Source organism: Barbus barbus (genome assembly GCF_936440315.1).
Source record: "Barbus barbus genome assembly, chromosome: 27".
NCBI classification, from domain to species: Eukaryota; Metazoa; Chordata; class Actinopteri; order Cypriniformes; family Cyprinidae; genus Barbus; species Barbus barbus.
In genome coordinates this window covers 23,063,571-23,084,021 of record NC_136755.1, presented here as the reverse complement: position 1 = coordinate 23,084,021, position 20,451 = coordinate 23,063,571, and the positions used below count along the sequence as shown (strand labels likewise).

General features: G+C 37.3%; 2 protein-coding genes across 2 annotated transcripts; both read left to right on the top strand.

Annotated features, from left to right (window-relative positions):
• Positions 1-447: 447 nt before the first annotated feature.
• Positions 448-864, top strand: LOC306847178 (protein S100-A1-like; the record flags this gene model as incomplete). Its single annotated transcript, XM_079380986.1, has 2 exons — positions 448-588; positions 700-864. 2 exons carry the CDS (start codon positions 448-450, stop codon positions 862-864), a joined length of 306 nt encoding a protein of 101 aa, XP_079237112.1.
• A 2,551-nt stretch (positions 865-3,415) lies between these two features.
• LOC306847422 (sorting nexin-27-like) lies at positions 3,416-17,031 on the top strand. The gene is made up of 13 exons (XM_079381372.1): positions 3,416-3,923; positions 7,939-8,170; positions 8,256-8,448; positions 9,497-9,561; positions 9,635-9,739; positions 9,845-9,923; positions 11,344-11,507; positions 11,807-11,896; positions 12,686-12,835; positions 12,962-13,090; positions 13,209-13,268; positions 13,351-13,399; positions 14,423-17,031. The coding sequence occupies exons 1-13, from the start codon at positions 3,622-3,624 to the stop codon at positions 14,488-14,490; spliced, it is 1,686 nt and encodes a 561-aa protein (XP_079237498.1). The 5' UTR covers positions 3,416-3,621; the 3' UTR covers positions 14,491-17,031.
• The last annotated feature ends 3,420 nt before the right edge of the window (positions 17,032-20,451 follow it).

The window sequence follows — 20,451 nt, the reverse complement described above, 5'->3', positions numbered from 1 at the left end:
TTTACTGTATTTTTGATCAATTCAAATAAATAGAGCCTTGCTGAATATAAGAGACTTCTTTCAAAAACATTTTTAAACAATCTTTATTATTCCGAACTTTTGACTGCTAGTGAATGTGTATTGTACAATTTCTGGTGTTTCATCTATTTACTTTGCCCATTGAGTCATGAAATCTAGCTATACAGAACACACAAAGTCCGCTTAACTCATACACTTAGGTATGCTGAGCTGTAATCAATGTATTGCTCAACTTCCCCTGATAAGACCTTCTCTTGCCCATGGGCTCGGTCATATAAAGTCTTGAGAATGATAACCCGCATTTCTCAAATTCTTCACTCAGACACCCAAACGGTAAGCTCTTCATTCTGATGTTTAGCCTGTTGAATGCACTGTCAAGATCAGTTGTGTTAATATTAGATTCATACTAGCTTTCTACAGTGAGCAGCCATGCCATCCGAACTAGAGACCGCCATGGAGTCCCTCATCATGGTATTCCACCGCTACGCTGGAAAAGAGGGCAAGAGCGGCACCCTGACCCGCCGTGAAGTCCGAACCCTGATGGAGAATGAGCTCTCCGCGTTTCTCAAGGTGAGCAAATTGTCATTCTCTCTCAAATACTATAATTTTGCTCTCCTCTCTTTCATTGTTCAAGACCAAATCTCTTGTTTATCAAACACATTTGACCCTCTTTCCCCACAGTCTCAGAAGGATCCGACTACCATAGACAGAATTATGAAGGATTTGGATGCCAATGGAGATGGGGAGGTGAACTTTGAAGAGTTTGTGTCTTTGGTTGTGGGTTTGTCCATCGCTTGTGAGGCATGCTATAGAATGCAGTTAAAGAAGACACAGAGCTGGAAATGAAGAGGAAAATAATCCATGCAGACAAACTGTAAAGTTGATCCCGTTGTCTATTAAAATATCCGATTGTTTTTTACTTTTCTTTTGAATTTGTGTTTGTGTGTGTACGTTAGCATTGGATGAAAACCATAAAATTACTTTTGCTGGTAAAGTACAGTGGGTGTGTATGACAGGTCGTAACGCTCTTTGAGCTTTAAACCATCTGTGTTACAAGCAAATATGTTTTTATTTCAAATAAATCTTTAAAATATTCAAACATCTTCGTGTGCAAAACTTTATATTTAAAATGTCTATCAGTTATGCCAAGTATGATTCATATCCTGCAGTTTTTGTACTCTCTCTCTTTACCTCATTGTCACAATACTTTTACTAGGGTGTGTTCCAAGTTGTTAATGGTTACAATGTAATCCCAAGGCTGCTCGACTGGAAAGAGAGTTATGGAAATTAGAACTCAATAAGCATTAGTCAGGGTAGCACCATATTTATTTATTTTTTGGCAAAAATGAAAACGAGGTTGTAAGGGACAGAAGTACAGTGAATTTAATGGAATGTACTGTTTAAAAACATACCAAATGTTCATCTAATGAAATGTTTGTTTTTGGGGTTTTTTGTAAACAAAGAGTTTTGAAAGAGTTGTGAAAATGACACAATAACACATAATGCACACACAATGAAAGTGATGCATGCATACATTTTACTTTATATCCAGTCCATTTTTCCAAGTAGGGCTCGCTGCAGTCCACAAGATCGAGGGGGCGTGGTTGGATCCACATCTTAAGGGGTGGAGATTGGTAGGTTTAGGGGTGGAGATGGGGTGGGTTTAGGGATCAGGGGGTGGAGATGTGTAGGTTTAGGTATATGTAAGGTGGGAAGAGTTGGATCTGGATTCAACCACACCCCCTGGATCTTCTGGGCTGCAGCAAGACGCTCCATTTTTCTGCAAAGTTCAGATATTTTTGGAGTCATAATTTTATATAAGACGAATAAAAATGTTCACATTTATTTAGTTACAGTACATGTTGTCATTAGTCACTACCTACATTTCACTGCTGGTTATACCCTGTATAATTGTGTATGTGACAAATAAAAATCTTGAATCTTGAATCTAGTCACAGCAAGTAAAGCTCCAGAAACTATTTCTTGCTTATGTTTAAAGAAACCTGTAATTTTGTAGCTTCCTTGTGGTCATGTAATTTTCTGTATTACAATTCAGTTTAGTATTTTAGTATCCATAATATATAAAATTGCATAGTATGTAGGCTACTATTACAACTATTAATACTAGTTCTACTACTATAATATCAATAAAGATAAATAAAAAGAAACTAAAATTAAGCCTTCACTGTCACAAGACAGATATGCATGATCAGATATTTTGACCACAGCACATTGCCAAATCCTCACAGTCTTGCTTACTTACATAGGGCTTTGCCACAGCTGCTAATTTTCAGACAGTTGCCACCTTGTTTGCACTTGTAAAAATACAAATAGCAAACCACCCGTCAGCAAAACCAAATAATCCCAACTGCAAATAATGTTTCGTATGTTTCCTTGAATGCCACAAGAGGGCAGAAAAGACCCGTACAAGATCCATACAACAAGATATTGACATCCACTCTGCAGACATGAAAAATAAAATAAAATAAAAATAAATAAATAAAATAAAATAAAAATAAAATAAAACAGTCCACCCTTGGACTGTTGTGCCATACCATTCGAACTGTGGTAACAAATAGCTACACTATGGCTCTAACTTTATAATTAGAGTTGATGAATGTTATATTTTGCACAATTTCGCGTTTTCCAAAGGTATGTTGCTGTCAGAATCTCTGTAATTTAAGACGCTTTATTATTATTTCAGACAACACATTGCCATCTAAATGGTCAAAATAAAACAATCGTTCTTACTAATGACTGACTGAGCATAAGTATAGAGGAAACTAGGACTAGTAGTTTCAATTTACTCCTCTGATTTGACCTTCTATCCAAAGTCATATGTAGTTATTACATAAAATTATAACATACATGAAGAAAAAATCTGAAAATGGTAAATGTAAATAAATAAATAAAATAATTAATTTACAAAATATTTTGGTCAAAAATATGACCGCTTGCCCCGACATATGAAAAATATTCTTGCACTGAAAACAGTTCAACCTTTCAATTAATCTGAAAATAATAATAAATCTGCAAATGAAGTCAAATATTAATCTGAGAGTTGGCATTTGTCATTGTATGTCAGTGTGGTTTTATTGAGTTCAATTGTTTACACAACAGCTTTAATTTAAAAAAAAATAAAAAATACGTAATATAGGCTAAATAGTATTGTTGGAGATAAATTCACAAAAATAATGAACTAGGTGTCTGAAACCAACGTAAATAAATAAATAAATACTATTAGTGACAACTTGCCCCGGTCCCTTTTTATATTGCATTCTATTCTGGTATCTGATTATACTTTTTATAATTAGCTATGGTAAAATTGTATCGCTCTTGTAGCTTCTACGAAACTAACTTTCAGTTGTGCCTCGTAAACGTATAGCTACAGGATATCCTCTTACATCATTCACCAAAACAAACTGACAAGCTCCACAGAGGCTCTCTGGCCCCATCTAAAGACACTGGACAGTCTGTGAGGGAAAGTGAAAGAAGTATTGTGATGGTTGGGCGGGTCAAGCGTATTTCTGGCTTGGTTTTTTGAAGGCCTACGGGAGGAGAGAGGGGTTAAAAAAAAAAAAAAAAAAAAAAAACGAGTTAAAGATGGCGGAAGTTGAAGGAGATGAGACTGCTCGGCCCGCAGCAGCGCCCCGCGTTAACGGATCGGGGATGGTCGGTTCTGGTAGTCAGACCCCGACCATGGTGACCTCGGGTCCCCGCGTGGTTCGGATCGTAAAGTCGGAATCGGGGTACGGATTCAACGTCCGCGGTCAAGTGAGTGAAGGCGGCCAGCTGCGGAGCATTAACGGGGAGCTGTACGCTCCTCTCCAGCATGTCAGCGCCGTGTTACCCGGGGGTGCAGCGGAACGGGCCGGTATAGTGAAAGGAGACCGAATACTAGAGGTGTAAGTCTTTCATTTTCCACTTTATTACACATTTTAGCCTAGAAATCAGCATTGCTCTGCTGTCAGTGTGTTTGACACAGCTCACTGTTGGCTTGCCGTTATTTTAACATGTTAGCATAGGGATCTGTGGACTTGTTTAAGCTTAATGCCAGCACATCCCTGCCAATACAATAAACCGATCGTTATTATGTAAGACTTGGGCAGTGTGGCTCAATTGAAGCTTATGTGTCATACATCCAGAAGAGTCTCGCACCCTGTGACCTGTTGATACATGACAGTTGCATGATCACATGCTGTCATATTGATCTCTTATCATTGATTGAGCTGATAAATGCATTTCCTGACACCTTAGCATCCTAAATTTCGCTTGATTCCAATGTCGGTTGGCCTGGGAAGTGCATATGATTGATCATTTAAAAAAGTAAGCAGTCTATACAAGTGTTCAGTTCATATGTGTTTTTAAATGGCCAATACCTGTATTTGGAGCCGGATAGCCGATATAATGCACATATAATAGCAATGAGATTACATCAAATTGATAAATGTAAAAAACACATTTTACATGATATTTAGTGATAAATATCCCAATATTTTGGCCGCTCCGTTTTACAGTTTTTAATAGAGCGAACGTGTGTCAGTTCCAACAAGATTTAACATGAATACACAATTTCTGTTTTCTGGTACTTTTACTGAATGTTGTGTAAAAATGGATTAATTTCATCATACACTAATGTAAAAGTTTGGGGTCAGTAGGATTGTTTTGTTTTTCAAAGAAGTAAAATACCACTTGCTTACAAAAAAAAAACCAAAAAAAACCTATAGACTACTAATCCTAAACTATTGTATATATACACAGAATATATATATATATATATATATATATATATATATATATTACACGCATACAACCTTAATTCCATAATTAAGTATTATATATTAGTATTATATGTATATATCAACCACAAATAATAGCCTGTTTGGTTAAATTTCACCAAAGAATATATGAAAATACATATCTGTAAATTGCAGAATAACTGATCTTATTAACAGGCCAATGCTAATAATATAAATTTTTAAATATCAGCTGATTAATTGGCCTTTTACTATATAATAATATTTGTGTAGTGGTGTAATTCGCATTATTTACAGCATTGAGCAACTATGTGAACCCTGAGAACAGTTTTAAGAAAGTATCTTCCTTCAGTGAAGGTTTTGCAGACGCTCTACATTGCATATTAATACATAAGCTGCATTATGCATGTATAGAGCCACGCCGCTGGCCATAACTAGTCATTGGAGGTGTCACAGGTAATGTGATCAGCATTATAAATATGAGACGTATTGGGGTCACTGTTTTATCTTATGGGAAAATCAGAAGTTGAATAAGGCTTCAAAAGGGCCGCAGAATGTGCTGTTGTGCTGTAGTCTTTATTATGTCAGTCCCAGTCAATAAACTCAAATGTTAGTGGTGTGCTTTTGCCAGCTTCACTCAAACCACTTTCCCCACACAGTCTTTATCACCTGAAATCGATGTGCAGTACGGTCATCTAAATTGTGTGTATTACTTAAACTCAAGGCATGTGTATGTAAACAGTGAAATCGTTTGTGTGCTGCACACTGTTGTCAGGAGATTACAAGTGTAGGCTATTTCTATTATTATTCTTTTTTCTATATAAAAATGATGCTAAACTATTTTATAGCTCTTTTATCGCTCATTGTTCTCTTTAAAACATTACTTTTATTCACATTGAGCATGATCTGATTCAATGTTGCTAATTATATCCCATGTTGACATATTACATTCATTGAGAATGTTATGAAAACATTTACCCCTCCTTGACAGGAAGGAAATGCAAAGGGTTCTTAGGGACATTAAGATTGTTACTTACTGAGCCTCGGTCAAGTTTACCTTAAAGAGATAGTTCACCCAAAAATGAAAATTACTCACCCTCATGTCTTTTGAAACCTGTAAGACCTTTGTCCATCTTCGGAACACAAATGAAGATATATTTGATGACACGATCAAGGCTTAGAAACCTAGCAAGGACACTGTTAAAATAATCCATGTGACATCAGTGGTTCAACCATAATTTTACGAAGCTACGAGAATACTTTTTGTGCGCAAAGAAAACAAAAATAATGACTTTATTCAACAATTCATCTTCTCCGCGTCAACCATTTTGGAGAGTATCACATACGTAAACAATGTATGCAGTCTATGTAAGCGTATACGTTGTTTACGCTTTGATCTGAATGTAAACGTATCCTCGTAAGGAGGGAGTAAATTATGACAATTTAAATTTTTGGTGGACGGTCTCTTTAAATATTGCATCTAGACCATTTTAAAGAATATGACTAGCGATTTGGGATAATAATTGCAAACTAGAGTTTTAAGATTTTATTTATTTAATTTTGTAATGTTTTACCATGATCTTTATTCTGTCTGGAAATGTTCCTACATGTAAAAGGTTTCATCAGCCCTAGGCTGATTTCCTGAGGAACTCCTCTGAGGAAGAAGGAGTGGGTTCACAAACCCGAGTTTATTTATGAGCGTTGAGCTGTTTTTCCATTTAGTTTTTGGTGAGTGTCTCTCCAGTCCTCAGGTCAATAATATGAACATGAATATGTTTGAAAAGGAAAAGAAAATGAATGTGGTATGTTTATAATAGCCTATATAAAGTTTTCACTTTAACAGTTAGCAGTACTTCCGGTCTGAAATAAGGAAGTTTACAGTAGGGAATCATTGCAGTCACTAGCTAGTCATGTGAATGTCATATCACAGTTTGTTCCTGTTCCAAACTCATTATTCAGCATGTTCAAGTTTTCAAGCATGCGATTTTATATGGAATCATCGGATTAAAGTATGACACCTTGGCATAAGAGAACCTATCTTAAGAGAACCTAAGTGTTCAGTTTTATGTTTTTTATTAGTAAAATAATAATATAATTATTAATATAATCAAATCAAATCCCGTTTAATATAATCAAATCACTTATGGATTTGTTTTTGAGGTAGTGTAGAAGGCTGGCATGTCAGCTCTGTCTGCCCCCATTGTGGCCTGTCATGAAATATATGGTCTCCCTCCATCTGTCACCTGGTTTATGAATTAGTTATGGTGGTAATAAGTGATGGGCAGGTGGCATGTGCTTTCTCTGTCATTGTTGGTTGGCTCATGTGCATATGCAATTTTAATTCATTACTAAATGGAGATCCCAATGACCCTTAACCTTTATCAACTGAAAAATTCATAACTCATAAAAATCATAACTAGAGAAGTTTTAAAAAAGACATCAGCAGTTCCCTACATGAAATGTGATCCTTTGCTTAGTAGACTACTCTGTTTCATTTCCGCAAATTGTATAGTGGCTTATTATTACACCAATTGAAAGAGAGCAACCTTTGTTTTAATAAAGAATAAACGATGCATACACCGTTTACGTAACGCTGGGGTCTTCGGGAAGCTGAACAAGGTTATCTTTCCCTCACAACCAAAAACACACTTCTTTAGAGACATTCTTCCCGAGCAAGTCCCGTGCAGTGCAGCCGAATGAAGCGCGTTGATGGGCGAGCTCTTGCTCTTGCTCTCACTCTGGTCGATGCGTGCACGGGCGCATTCTTCCGGGAGAAATGCCCATATAAGGAGTTCCACCCTCGTTTATGTCATCAAGAGCCACGATCGAAAAAAACTCTCCGAAACTTGTACGAACCCGGAAGTAAGATTTTTGGCACAGAAATACTGTTATACGTCCAAATTGTTTTTTTTTTTTAACTTTGTCCATGCTTAACATGAGAATCCAACTCTTTAACAGTGTAAACAACTCTGAATGCATGGAACAACATTGTACACCCCCTGTAAGTTGTAATAATATTTCACAATTTTATTGTTTTGACTAACACAAATGCAGCCCTGGAGAGTGTAGAGAGACTTCTTTCAAAAGCATTAAAAAATGTAACTGACTGCATCTTAATATTTCACCCCGTAACATGACACTTTTTTTTGCATCTCTCCTGCAGTAACGGGTTGAGTGTGGAGGGGGCGACGCACAAGCAGGTGGTGGATCTGATCAGGGCTGGAGAGAGGGAGCTGGTGTTGACCGTACTCTCTGTGCCGGCACAGGAAGCGGACGGACTTGAAGGTGGCGAGGAAAGCGCAATGCAGCCCAATTATGACTACAGCGACAAGCAGGCCGTCCCCATTTCAGTCCCCACATACAAACATGTGGAACAACACTCAGAGAAGTTTGTGGTGAGTCGTGTAGAAAGAAAGTGTTTTACTTTTTGGCTGTCGTTTAGTGCTGATAATCTTTGTGGTCTTGCTCCTCCTGTCTTAGGTGTTTAACGTGTACATGTCGGGCAGACAGCTGTGCTCGAAGCGTTACCGGGAGTTCGCAATTCTTCATCAGAACCTGAAGAGAGAGTTTTCCAACTACAATTTCCCAAAGCTGCCAGGGAAATGGCCCTTTTCTCTGTCTGAACAGCAGCTGGATGCTCGCAGGAGGGGTTTGGAAGAATACCTGGAGAGAGGTGAGACAGAGGACAGAGAGTGGAGGAAATAAAATATGTTAAATTAACCTCCAACCTTTTATTCTTATATATTACTTTTTCATTACAATAATGAATAATATACAAGGTCTTGTTTGCAATGTGTCCTGGTTCCATTCACCCTCTTATTGGCACCAATAATTTAATTTCACTTCCACCAACTTTCCACTCTTAATTTTATGTCTGTTTAATAAAATGGCATTTAATTTAATGCACTTTATTAAATGCATAAAATATTCAAATGTGTGTGTATGTGTATATATAATTATATTTATATTGTCCTAATTTTTTCACCCCCCCCCAAATACAATATATTAAAAACCGATTAACCGATTAATAGTTTTAATAAAACAGATAATAATTTATAGTTATTTTTATAAATAAAGTTTAAAAGTTAGTTTTACAATAAAGTTTAAATCTCTCAAACGGAAATATTAATGCACATTAATTTCTCTTTTATTAAAGTTAGTTACCAAGGCAACATTATTAAATTTAATTAAAGCATTAATAAATATATATACATATATATACGCTGTTTATGTGTGTATATATGTATATATATACTGTGTGTGTGTGTGTGTATATATATATAATATATATTTTTTCATCAAATATTTATATATTTTATTTTTTATTTCAGTTTTATTTTGATTACCAAAAATGTATATACGTATACGTATTAATATATGTACATATTAACATATTAATAGTTATAAAACAGTCTTCATTGTGTAATTTATTTCCTTTTGGTGGGGGTGTGACCTGGACATTTTAATTTATTTTATTTTATTTTTTTGTCACTTTCCTGATTTTACACGGTGATTCATTTTGATTATACATTAATTGTTTTTTATTACAAATGATTTATATTGCTTTGAGGATGTTTTTGTTTTGTAATCTTTCCACTAAGCCACAAGTGGTTTTGCACGCTTGTTTGCAGAGACACTGTGATAGATACACGAGCTATGAAATGCACTTCTCTATATAAATATATATCCTGTCTTTCTCTCTGTCTGTCGACATGTCTTAGTTTGCTCAGTGCGGGTCATAGGTGAGAGTGACATTATGCAAGAATTCCTGTCTGAATCAAATGAGGTAAGTACAGTATGTATGTGCAAACACAAATAGTTTTACTCAACACCATTTCATCGCGTGTCTTGTGTTAAAGAACCAAACTGGCATAAATGATGTCGAGCTACGAATAGCGCTGCCTGATAAAACCACAGCCTCGGTGAGAGTCAGAAAGAATAGCACCACTGACCAGGTCTACCAGGTAAAACATCATACACCACAGTCTGACTATTCAAATATCATCTCAATGACTTCAACAGAAGCTCATCAGAGCCATAAACAAGTATAATTTTTCCCTCTTTTTCAGGCTCTTGTCATGAAGGTTGGGGTGGACAGCATCATGGCCAGTTACTTTGCTCTCTTTGAAGTTATTAACCACTCGTTTGGTGAGCAATCGCTCCATTTTCCTTCAAGCATTTATGTTTTGAAACAGTTTCGGACTCTTAGGTTAAACTTTTAGGTTTTCACTGTGGAAATCGGTTGACCTTGTTATGAATTCAAAAGTAATTGTATTTATGATTCTTATTAAGAGCAATTAAACTGCCACTTTGTGATACCTTCTTAATCATATTAACAAACCTGTATGTTTTGACCCAGCTGGCAAGCTCAGATAAGGTTACCCCAGCACATAAAGGACACTGGGTCTTGTTAATGAAACATGAACAGAACAAATTTCAGTGTAAATCATTTGCAAAACCCTTTTTATGTAGACTTACAGAACGCTTTCAAAGAAAAAGTTACAAAACTATCACTGGGGTGGTACCTTTTAAAAAGGTACTAATATGTCATTTTAAAGTAGTTCTATCATGACAACTCTCGGAAGATCTTAGCATGGTAATGGATAAGACAGTGTTAATGTATTTGGTCTTGGCAGAATAGATCTGCTATGCTGCTGAATTGCTCCTGCTGTTGGTTATTGCTGTGGTTATAGATTATTGCTGCTGCTGCAAAGCAAGTACTGGAACTTGCTACTGCCAATGCATACAGCGATATGGTGCTTTAAGACATACTGTTGCTGAACAAATAGTGTACATATAATAACCTGTAGCAGATCTATACAGGTGGAGCTGGGGAAGGTGGAGGTGCATTTAAATGTATAAGAGCAAGCTTATTGGATGTGGATGCAGCATGAGCCAAGTAGTTTAACACTGTGAATATCATCAATTTGCATTAACGACCCATCTGCCTTCGCCATCTAGTTGCATAACAGAACTTGACTATGTACCTTTGAGCCACGAATATTTACCTTTTAGGGGTAAGGTACAAAGATGTATAACTTATAGCTTTTGAACCTTAGGGTACCGCCCAGTGACTGATTTGTTTACCGTTTTCTGAAAGTGAAGAATCTTTATTTCCTGTAAATAATGCATATGGGGTTATGCAACATATGATGGCTAAATAGTTCTAAATATCAAATATAGTGTAGAAACGCATAACTTGTGTGGGGCTTTCAGGTTTCAAAAATGAAGAAAATGTACCAGAAACGTATGATTAAAGTGGTTCATGTAAATTTTGCACTATTCCTAGTTAAAGTATTATTATTGTTATTGTATTTTAAAATATAATTAATTCTTGTGATTCTAATCCTAACCCTAAACGTATAGTACGTACATGTTGTTTATTAATATTACTCAGTACTTAAATGTACAATTACACACTGTAACAAGGACACCTTAAAATAAAGTGTAACCCAAGATTTTGTTCATCATACAAAGCTGATATCTAATGAATTAGATTTACCATAAATCACTAAACTGTTTGTATGCATAGTTTCCTGAAAATCTCTCTCTTTTTCGGTGTTGTCAGTGCGCAAATTGGCTCCTAATGAGTTTCCGCACAAGCTCTATGTTCAGAACTACACATCTGCTGTGCCTGGGACGTGTCTCACAATGCGGAAGTGGCTCTTCAGCACACAGGAAGAGGAACTGCTGCGGGACAACCCTCTCGCCCTGCACTACTGCTTTCATCAGGTCAGCCAGTGCTTTATTGTCAGTCCTTTCCTGCAAAATTCCTATTGTCTCCAGTCTTTCAAAACTGTCTTTATGACGGACACTTGTAGACTAAAACAATAAGTACAAACACATTACAATAAATGCAGACCATAAACAGCACAAATGGACTTTGTACCACATATTTGTATAGCTGAAGTCATATAACATCCCTCTAAAACAAATTCATGGTTTTCACTCAAACAGCTCTTCAGCTTAACCTCATATAATCATATCAGTCAGAGCTGTTCATCTTTTACATTCTGTGTTTTTTTTTTCAGGCACAGGATGATGTGAAGAAGGGATTCATTAAAGCAGAGGATAAAGCGTACCAGCTGCAAAAACTAGCAGAACAGAGAAAGATGACCACGGTCTCTCATACTTTATCCATCATAAAATGCTGCATAGAAATGCTATTTATCTTTTTGTTGACACCTGTCAGTAACATGTCCAGGCCCCACGTCACCTCAAAATCAAATAAAAATGATAATAAAAATAAAATCACAAATTAAAAGCAAAAATTTAGCAGGCAATTTATTTTCATTTCATTTTCAGTATATGTCCCTCAAAAATTCAAATGACTCTATAAAAAATATTTCTTATTAGTGTAATGTAAGAATATATATATAATATGGCACAAATGGCATATTTATACTCTATTTCAGTTTTTATTGATATTTTGAATTGTGTTTTCAATTGTTAGTTTTTTTTTGGGGGGGGGGGGGGGGGGTCTGTTTAATATTTAGTAATTTTATGTTTATTGACATTTTTATTAGGATATAAATATATAAGTTTTTTTTTGTTTTTTGTTTTTTTACTAATAGTAACTAATTTTAGGACTTCAACAACTTTTGTTTCAAAAGGTGCCAAGGCAGCATTTTTATGTTTATTTATAGTTTTTACATCTAATATTTTATTTCAATTAACAATTTTTTATATATCTTTAGTTTTAGTTAAAAACACTGGGCACAATACAAACATGTTAATTGTTCTAAAATAGTCTTCATAGTGTATCTTCTTTTTCTTTCTTTTGATTTTTTTTTTGGGGGGGGTGAATGTGACTTGGACATTTGACCTTTTTGTCACAAAGCAAAAGCATTTAATAACACATTTCGTGTTAACATAAAATAAACATTTGTGTGTTTGTACTTTGTTTTCAGTATCTGAGTCTTTTGCGCTCATGTGAGGGATATAACGAGGTGACGTTCCCTCACTGTGCATGTGACTCACGGAGGAAAGGCCATGTGATCACAGCCATCAGCATGAAGCATTTCAAACTGCATGCCTGCACAGAGGACGGCACTCTTGAGGTGGGCAAATGATACCGACATTATTTTTAGGCCGAGAATGATTCATTTGCCTATATATATAAGCATATCACCGAATTCTGTGAGATGATGTTTTGCCCATAGTAATACTTTATCTGTGACTCACAGAATCAGGTGATCGTCTTCGAATGGTCAGAGATGCAGAGATGGGACACAGATGAAGAGGGAATGGCCTTCTGCTTTGAATATGTGCGCGGAGAAAAGAAACCTCGCTGGGTCAAAATATTCACTCCTTATGTAAGTCACCCAAAAAAGAAAATTAGAGCTTCATCATTTACCTGTTGAATTATGTTTCGTAAAACATTTTGAGCAGAAATAGTCCCTGAAGTGTGTGTGCTTGTGTTCCCCTCTCCAGTTTAACTACATGCACGAGTGCTTTGAGAGGATTTTCTGTGAGCTCAAATGGCGGAAAGAGGTATTAATAACTTACATTTCTGTTAGTTTCTTTACCTTTCTTGTCATTTGTTATTAATGAGTTTCTTTTTGATATGTTAAAGGTTGAAGATGAGGCCTCAGACAAAGGCAATAAGAACTGTAGTAATAATGGTAAGAAGAAAACCTTTTGCCCTCATTTTATCACACACACATGTTAATGGGACTCATGTGATGACCATACTCACACTGAAACCTGAAATACTGGTTCATTCTTACCACACTTACTTTATAAGTATCAAGTACAGAGTCACATGTCATGCGTGTGATGCTCATTTGAAGCGTCAGTGCATAAAATGAACCTTGCACCTTCTCGAAAGATCAAATAATGGAAATTTATTCCTTTATTATGTAAAACAAAATGCAGGAAACGGATTGATTCAGCACTGTAGGCTAGCACAGATTGGAAATACTCCAGCAAATGTGCTTTTTATCACTGAAAACTGTTTAATTCAGTGAGCGAGTAATAAATTGGTATATTTTAATTGTGCTTGTGCAATAGAAGTGAATATGTGAAATTATACAATAAATGTTAATGGTTTTCTGTACTACATTTATAATAATATACATTTATTTTAATTAAATAATTTGATAATATATTAATTAAATTTTATATTAATTTAAATGGAAAGATAATTATATCTTTAATTATTTAATTATATCTTTAAATATAAAGATAATTATAAATTATTTATTTAAAATGATAATGGATAATATATATAACAAATATTTTTAAATATAAAGATTATTTAATACGTTTTATATATGAAACAATATCTTTTTTAAACAAATATAAAATATTCTTAAATATGAAGTATAATATATATATATATATATATATATATATATATATATATAAATAATAATTTTTACATTTAAAATTTATATATTATTGTAAAAAAATTAGCATACATATTTTAGGTGATACAACATTCCCTTATACTAATCTATGGGAGATAAAGTGAGTAGTATTCACCATCATGTCAACCCACTGAGGCCTCTGAAAATGACGGATGTCTTCTGTCATTGGAGTGTAAATGTGATTTTAAACTTTGTGGACCTATAAAACAGAAAGCAGAATTGATAAGAATTCTATTAATTGTTCAGTAAAGCTAATGAAACGATTGTGTATTGCAGATTACCTCTCGCCGCTGGAGCAGCAGAAGGGATGGTGCCACCTAGGGGGCGAGATTGCCACTTCCTAAAACTCCTCTCTAGAGCCCCTGTGAAATTGCATTGGATCATCACACTAGAGCAGACCATACTGACCATCTTACCACGGCAACACCCTAGCGACGCCATGCCAACCACGTTTCCCACGGAGACAAAAGTGTGCCTTTCAGATGCATAGTGTTCCATATGACAACTACGGCAACGCAAAATGCCATAACCGTGGCAAAGCAGACGCATAACTATCACTGCGGGGATGTTTTGCACCATTGGGTTCTGCTCTCATTTCATCAATAGATACTTTGAACTCGCATAAGTACATGTAAAATACCACATAGTACGAGACCTAAAGATCTTCCACGCCATCGGTTTAGGAGACACGCTCTTCTGTAAGTCTACTTTAGAGCACTGTTATCACGGCAGCGAAGTAACGAATGACCACTTTGTGATTTGAACAGCAGCCACTATCGCAACTGTTCAAAAAAATCTATATATGTGGGAGGAGTAAGTCATGCCTTAACAAAAATTAATTTGTGTAGCAAGGTCACCATAATACGGGATCTTTCTAAAATGATATTGTGATGGCATTATTGCTTGATTTTCCCAGTATTTCTGACTAAAATGAGTTCATTTTCATCTTATTTCCCATTAAATGAGGATTTAACAAGTGTGTGGGAGCAGTGAGAAGTGTGTGTGTGTGGAGAGACAGGACAGGAGTGTTTATGGACAGGTGTAGTTTGCATAAGCGACCTGTAGGGGGCCCCAGCATCAAACACACAAGCAGCTGGTTTTAGTGTTATTTATTGTTTAAGACTGTACAGGCTTCCCTTGCTCAGTCATAGAGAGACAACAGCACCACACACCGTACCTGCTGACAGGATCTGAAGTGGAAAAACAAGGGATGTTTCTTTTCTTATTTGGTTTGAGGAAAAAGAACTGAGGCAGCAGGCAACTGCTTTCAAATTAATTTCCAAATTCCCCAACAAATAACAGCCATTTTTGTTTTTCAAAGTGGTCTATGTTTGCTATTTTTCTGTTTCTCTTTCTTCTTTAACACACAAGTAGAGAACCAGAGCTTAAAAATATAGTGTAGCCAAAAAGATATACCATAAAAGACCTTAGTGGGCCCCCCTTGTCACAGGAACAGGCACATTTTGACCATTTTCTTAAAGGAATAGCTCACCCGAAAATTTACTCACTCAGTTTGTTTCTTCTTCGCGTTTCACTTCACAAGATGAAAATTGATGAACTGGAGTTGTGTGGATTATTGGGATGGTTTTATCAGCTGTTTGGATGCTCATTCTGACGGCACCCATTCACTGCAGAGGATCCACTGGTGAGCAAGTGATGCAAGGCTTAATTTCTCCCAAACTCATTTATATTTTGGATGGCCTGAGGGTAAATTTTAATTTTGGGGTGAACTGTTCCTTTAACAGACATGCATGTCTAATGCTAGTCAAAAGCTTTGCACTCCAGCACAATTCAGTGATAAATCAGCTTATCCTCATCCAAATGCTTAAGCCACCTTGGCTACGATGCCCTGATCAATAAGTGAGTTTGTTATGTGTGTGTGTTTTACATCAGATTGCTCTCTGGTTAGAGTAAAGGCTCCTATTATAGCAGCACAGTAGCATCTATGGTCTAAGCATATTTACAAAAACTTAATTTGTGTCTTCAGTCCTGATTATTTCTGTATTTGATTAGTTCAGCCAGTTTATCAATTTGAATGAAGAAAAAAAATCTAAGACCTGTATTGTTATGCTTGTGTAATTTGTCTTTACGTCAGGAGTGCAGGTGCTACACTTTTTGTATTGTTCGGAAATGTCAAAAGTGTTCCACCTCGTAATGTTCACCAGCGCTATAAAATATTAATTGTTTGGTCAGTGTTTCTTAGTTTGTGTCAATGTGCCAGGGGAAAAAAAGAATATGAATGTACCAGAATGTATTTATAATAACATGGATGATTATTAGTGTTTTTTTTACATTAACTTAAACTGCAACCATTTAAGATTATCATAACACTTCAGTTTAAAACGTAAGACACTAACCAGCTTTTAACCTCCCAGCATTGAGTGTTTTCTTAACTTTAGGCCCACCTCAAAAGTATTATTAATGTTTTGAGTGTTTTCCCCAAAACTGGTGTTGGGACGATTACTGACAAGTTTAACAGCTATATGTTTTTGTTCTGCACTTCATCTGTACATTTTACGGCTTATGTGTAGTACTGATAGAGTCTTTGTAGCTTTTCTGACTGAAAACATTATTTTTCTGCTAAATCAAGGGGATTGAATCAAGGCCTTTGCTGTGGTGGGTTTAGGAAGGGGCTTTGTATGGAAAAAGATATAATGCATACGTGAAGGAGATAAACAGGCGTGCATTATTTCATGTAGCCTAGATAATGGCATAAATTAACAATAATATCGGGATACAATAGTTTTATATCTGAAATGTTTGAAGATTAAACTAACCAGAGTTATAAAACATTAAAAAAACTTTGAAGCATCATGTAGGTTGAAACATTGTAACATACTATTTTAAATAAAATGACCTATTGAAAAATAAAGAAGTTAATGTGTTATTCATTGTTTGATTTCTCTGCCGGCCTTTTTTGAAAGATACAGAGGGGCAAATAAGTATTTGATGCACTGCCGATTTTTCAGGTTTTCCCACTTACAAAGAATGGAGAGATCTGTAAATTTCATCGTAGGTACACCTCAACTGTGAGAGAGAGAATATTTTTTTTAAATCCAGAAAATCACATTGTATGATTTTTGGATAATTAATTTCCATTTTATTGCATGAAATAAGTATTTGATCACCTACCGACCAGCAAGAATTCTGGCTCCCGCAGACCTGTTAGTTTGTCTTTAAGAAGCCCTGCTATCCTCCACTCATTACCTGTATTAATTGCACCTGTTTGAACTCGTTACCTGTATAAAAGACACCCGTTCACACACTCAGTCAATCAGACTCCAATCTCTCCACTATGGGCAAGACCAAAGAGCTGTCTAAAGACACTAGGGACAAAATTGTAGACCTTCACAAGGCTGGGATGGGCTACAGGACAATAGGCAAACAGCTTGATGAGAAGGCAACAACTGTTGGTGCAATTATTAGAAAATAGAAAAAATTCAAGATGACCGTCAATCTCCCTCGGACTGGGGCTCCATGCAAGATCTTGTCTCGTGGAGTATCAATGATCCTGAGAAAGGTGAGGGATCAGCCTAGAACTACACGGGAGGACCTGGTCAATGACCTAAAGAGAGCTGGGACAACTGTCTCAACGGTTACCATTAGTAACACTACACCGTCATGGATTAAAATCCTGCAGCGCACGCAAGGTCCCCCTGCTCAAGTCAGCACATGTCCAGGCCCGTCTGAAGTTTGCCAAAGACCATCTGGATGATCCAGAGGAGGCATGGGAGAAGGTCATGTGGTCAGATGAGACCAAAATAGAACTTTTTGGTATAAACTCCACTCGCCATGTTTAGAGGAAGAAGGAGGATGAGTACAATCCCAAGAACACCATCCCAACCGTGAAGCATGGGGGTGGAAACATCATGCTTTGGGGGTGCTTTTCTGCAAAGGGGACAGGACGACTGCACCGTATTGAGGAGAGGATGGATGGGGCCATGTATCGTGAGATTTTGGGCAACAACCTCATTCCCTCAGTAAGAGCATTGAAGATGGGTCGTGGCTGGGTCTTCCAGCATGACAATGACCCCAAACACACAGCAAGGGCAACTAAGGAGTGGCTCCGTAAGAAGCATTTCAAGGTCCTGGAGTGGCCTAGCCAGTCTCCAGAATCAGAGTGATCTTCATTGCCAGGTATTTTTGCACATATGAGGAATTTGTTTTAGTGACAGTAGCTCCACAGTGCGACAGACTGACCGCAACAGGACAGGACTAAAATAATAAAAAATAAAAATTACAAATAAAAATTAAATAATGTACAAATATACAAAAATGGACAATGTGCCAAATACCACAAACACAATATACAAAATAGACAATTCGGTATGTTGGGTGCAAATTTGAAATGTAATAAGTATGTATGTAAAATCAAAAAAGTATGATAGTGTTGTGTGTTTCATGTTTATTGTTAAGAGTTCAAATGTTCATGAGATGGATTGCCTGAGGGAAGAAACTGTTTCTGTGTCTGTCCGTTCTGGTGCTCAGAGCTTTGTAGTGTCGACCAGACGGCAACAGTTCAAAGAGGGAGTGTGCTGGATGTGAGGGGTCCAGAGTGATTTTGCCAGCCCTTTTGCTCACTCTGGATGAGTACAGTTCTTGGAGAGTGGGGAGGGTTGTACCAATGATTCTCTCAGCAGTCCGGACTACCCTCCGTAGACTTCTGAGGTCAGATTTGGTAGCTGAGCTGAACCAGACAGTTATTGAAGTGCAGAGGATGGATTCAATGATGGCAGAGTAGAACTGTTTCAGCAGCTCCTGTGGCAGGTTGAACTTCCTCAGCTGGCGAAGGAAGTACAACCTCTGCTGGGCCTTTTTCACAATAGAGTCAATGTGAATGCCCCACTTCAGGTCCTGAGAAATAGTGGTGCCCAGGAACCTGAATGACTCCACTGCAGTCACCGTGCTGTTCATGATGGTGAGTGGGGGGAGTGCAGGGGGGTTTCTCCTGAAGTCCACGATCATCTCCACAGTTTTGAGCGTGTTCAGCTCCAGGTTGTTAAGACTGTACCAGACAGCCAGCTCCTTAACCCCCTGTCTGTAAGCAGACTCGTCACTGTCCTGGATGAGGCCAATCAGTGTGGTGTCATCTGCAAACTTCAGGAGCTTGACAGACGGGTCTTTAGAAGTGCAGTCGTTGGTGTAGAGGGAGAAGAGCAGTGGGGGAGATAACACAGCCCTGAGGAGCTCCAGTGCTGATGGTGCGGGTGCTGGATGTGTATTTTCCCAGCCTCACAAGCTGTAGCCTGTCTGTCAGGAAGCTGTTGATCCACTGACAGACGGAGGTGGGCACGGAAAGCTGAGTTAGTTTGGGCAAGAGGAGGTCTGGAATGATAGTGTTAAAGGCCGAGCTGAAGTCCACAAACAGGATCCTCACATAAGTCCCTGGTCTGTCCAGGTGTTGCAGTGTGTAATGCAGTCCCATGTTGACTGCATCATCCACAGACCTGTTTGCTCTGTAGGCAAGCTGCAGGAGGTCCAGTAAGGGTCCAGTAATGTCCTTCAGATAAGCCAAAACCAGTTTTTCAAATGACTTCATGACCACAGATGTTAGCCACAGAGCTATAGTCGTTAAGTCCTGTTATCTTGGGTTTCTTTGGAACGGGGATGATGGTGGAGCGTTTGAAGCAGTAGGGGACTTCACACAGCTCCAGTGATCTGTGTGAAGATGGGGGCCAGCTGATCAGCACAGGATTTCAGACAGGCTGGTGTCACCGTCTGGGCCTGGTGCCTTCCTTCTCTTGTTCTTTTTGAAGACCTGGCGCACGTCATCTTCTCTTATCTGCAGTTTAGGTGTGGGGGAGAGGGGGGTTGCAGGAGGTGTGAATGGTGTTTTTTCAAACCTACAATAGAACTCATTAAGATCGTCTGCCAGCTGTTGATTCAGACCTGAACCCAATAGAAAATCTATGGAGGGAGCTGAAACTCTGTGTTGCCCAGCGACAGCCCCAAAACCTGAAAGATCTGGAGAAGACCTGTATGAGGGAGTGGGCCAAAATCCCTGCTGCAGTGTGTGCAAACCTGGTCAAGAACTACAGGAAACATCTGACCTCTGTAATTGTAAACAAAGGTTTCTGTGCCAAATATTAATTTCTATTTTTATATTCTTTCAAATACTTATTTCATGCAATAAAATGGAACCTAATTATTCAAAAATCATACAATGTGATTTTCTGGATTTAGTTTTTTATATTCTGTCTCTCACAGTTGAGGTGTACCTACGTGAAAATTACAGATCTCTCCATTCTTTGTAAGTGGGAAAACTTGAAAAATCGGCAGTGTATCAAATACTTATTTGCCCCACT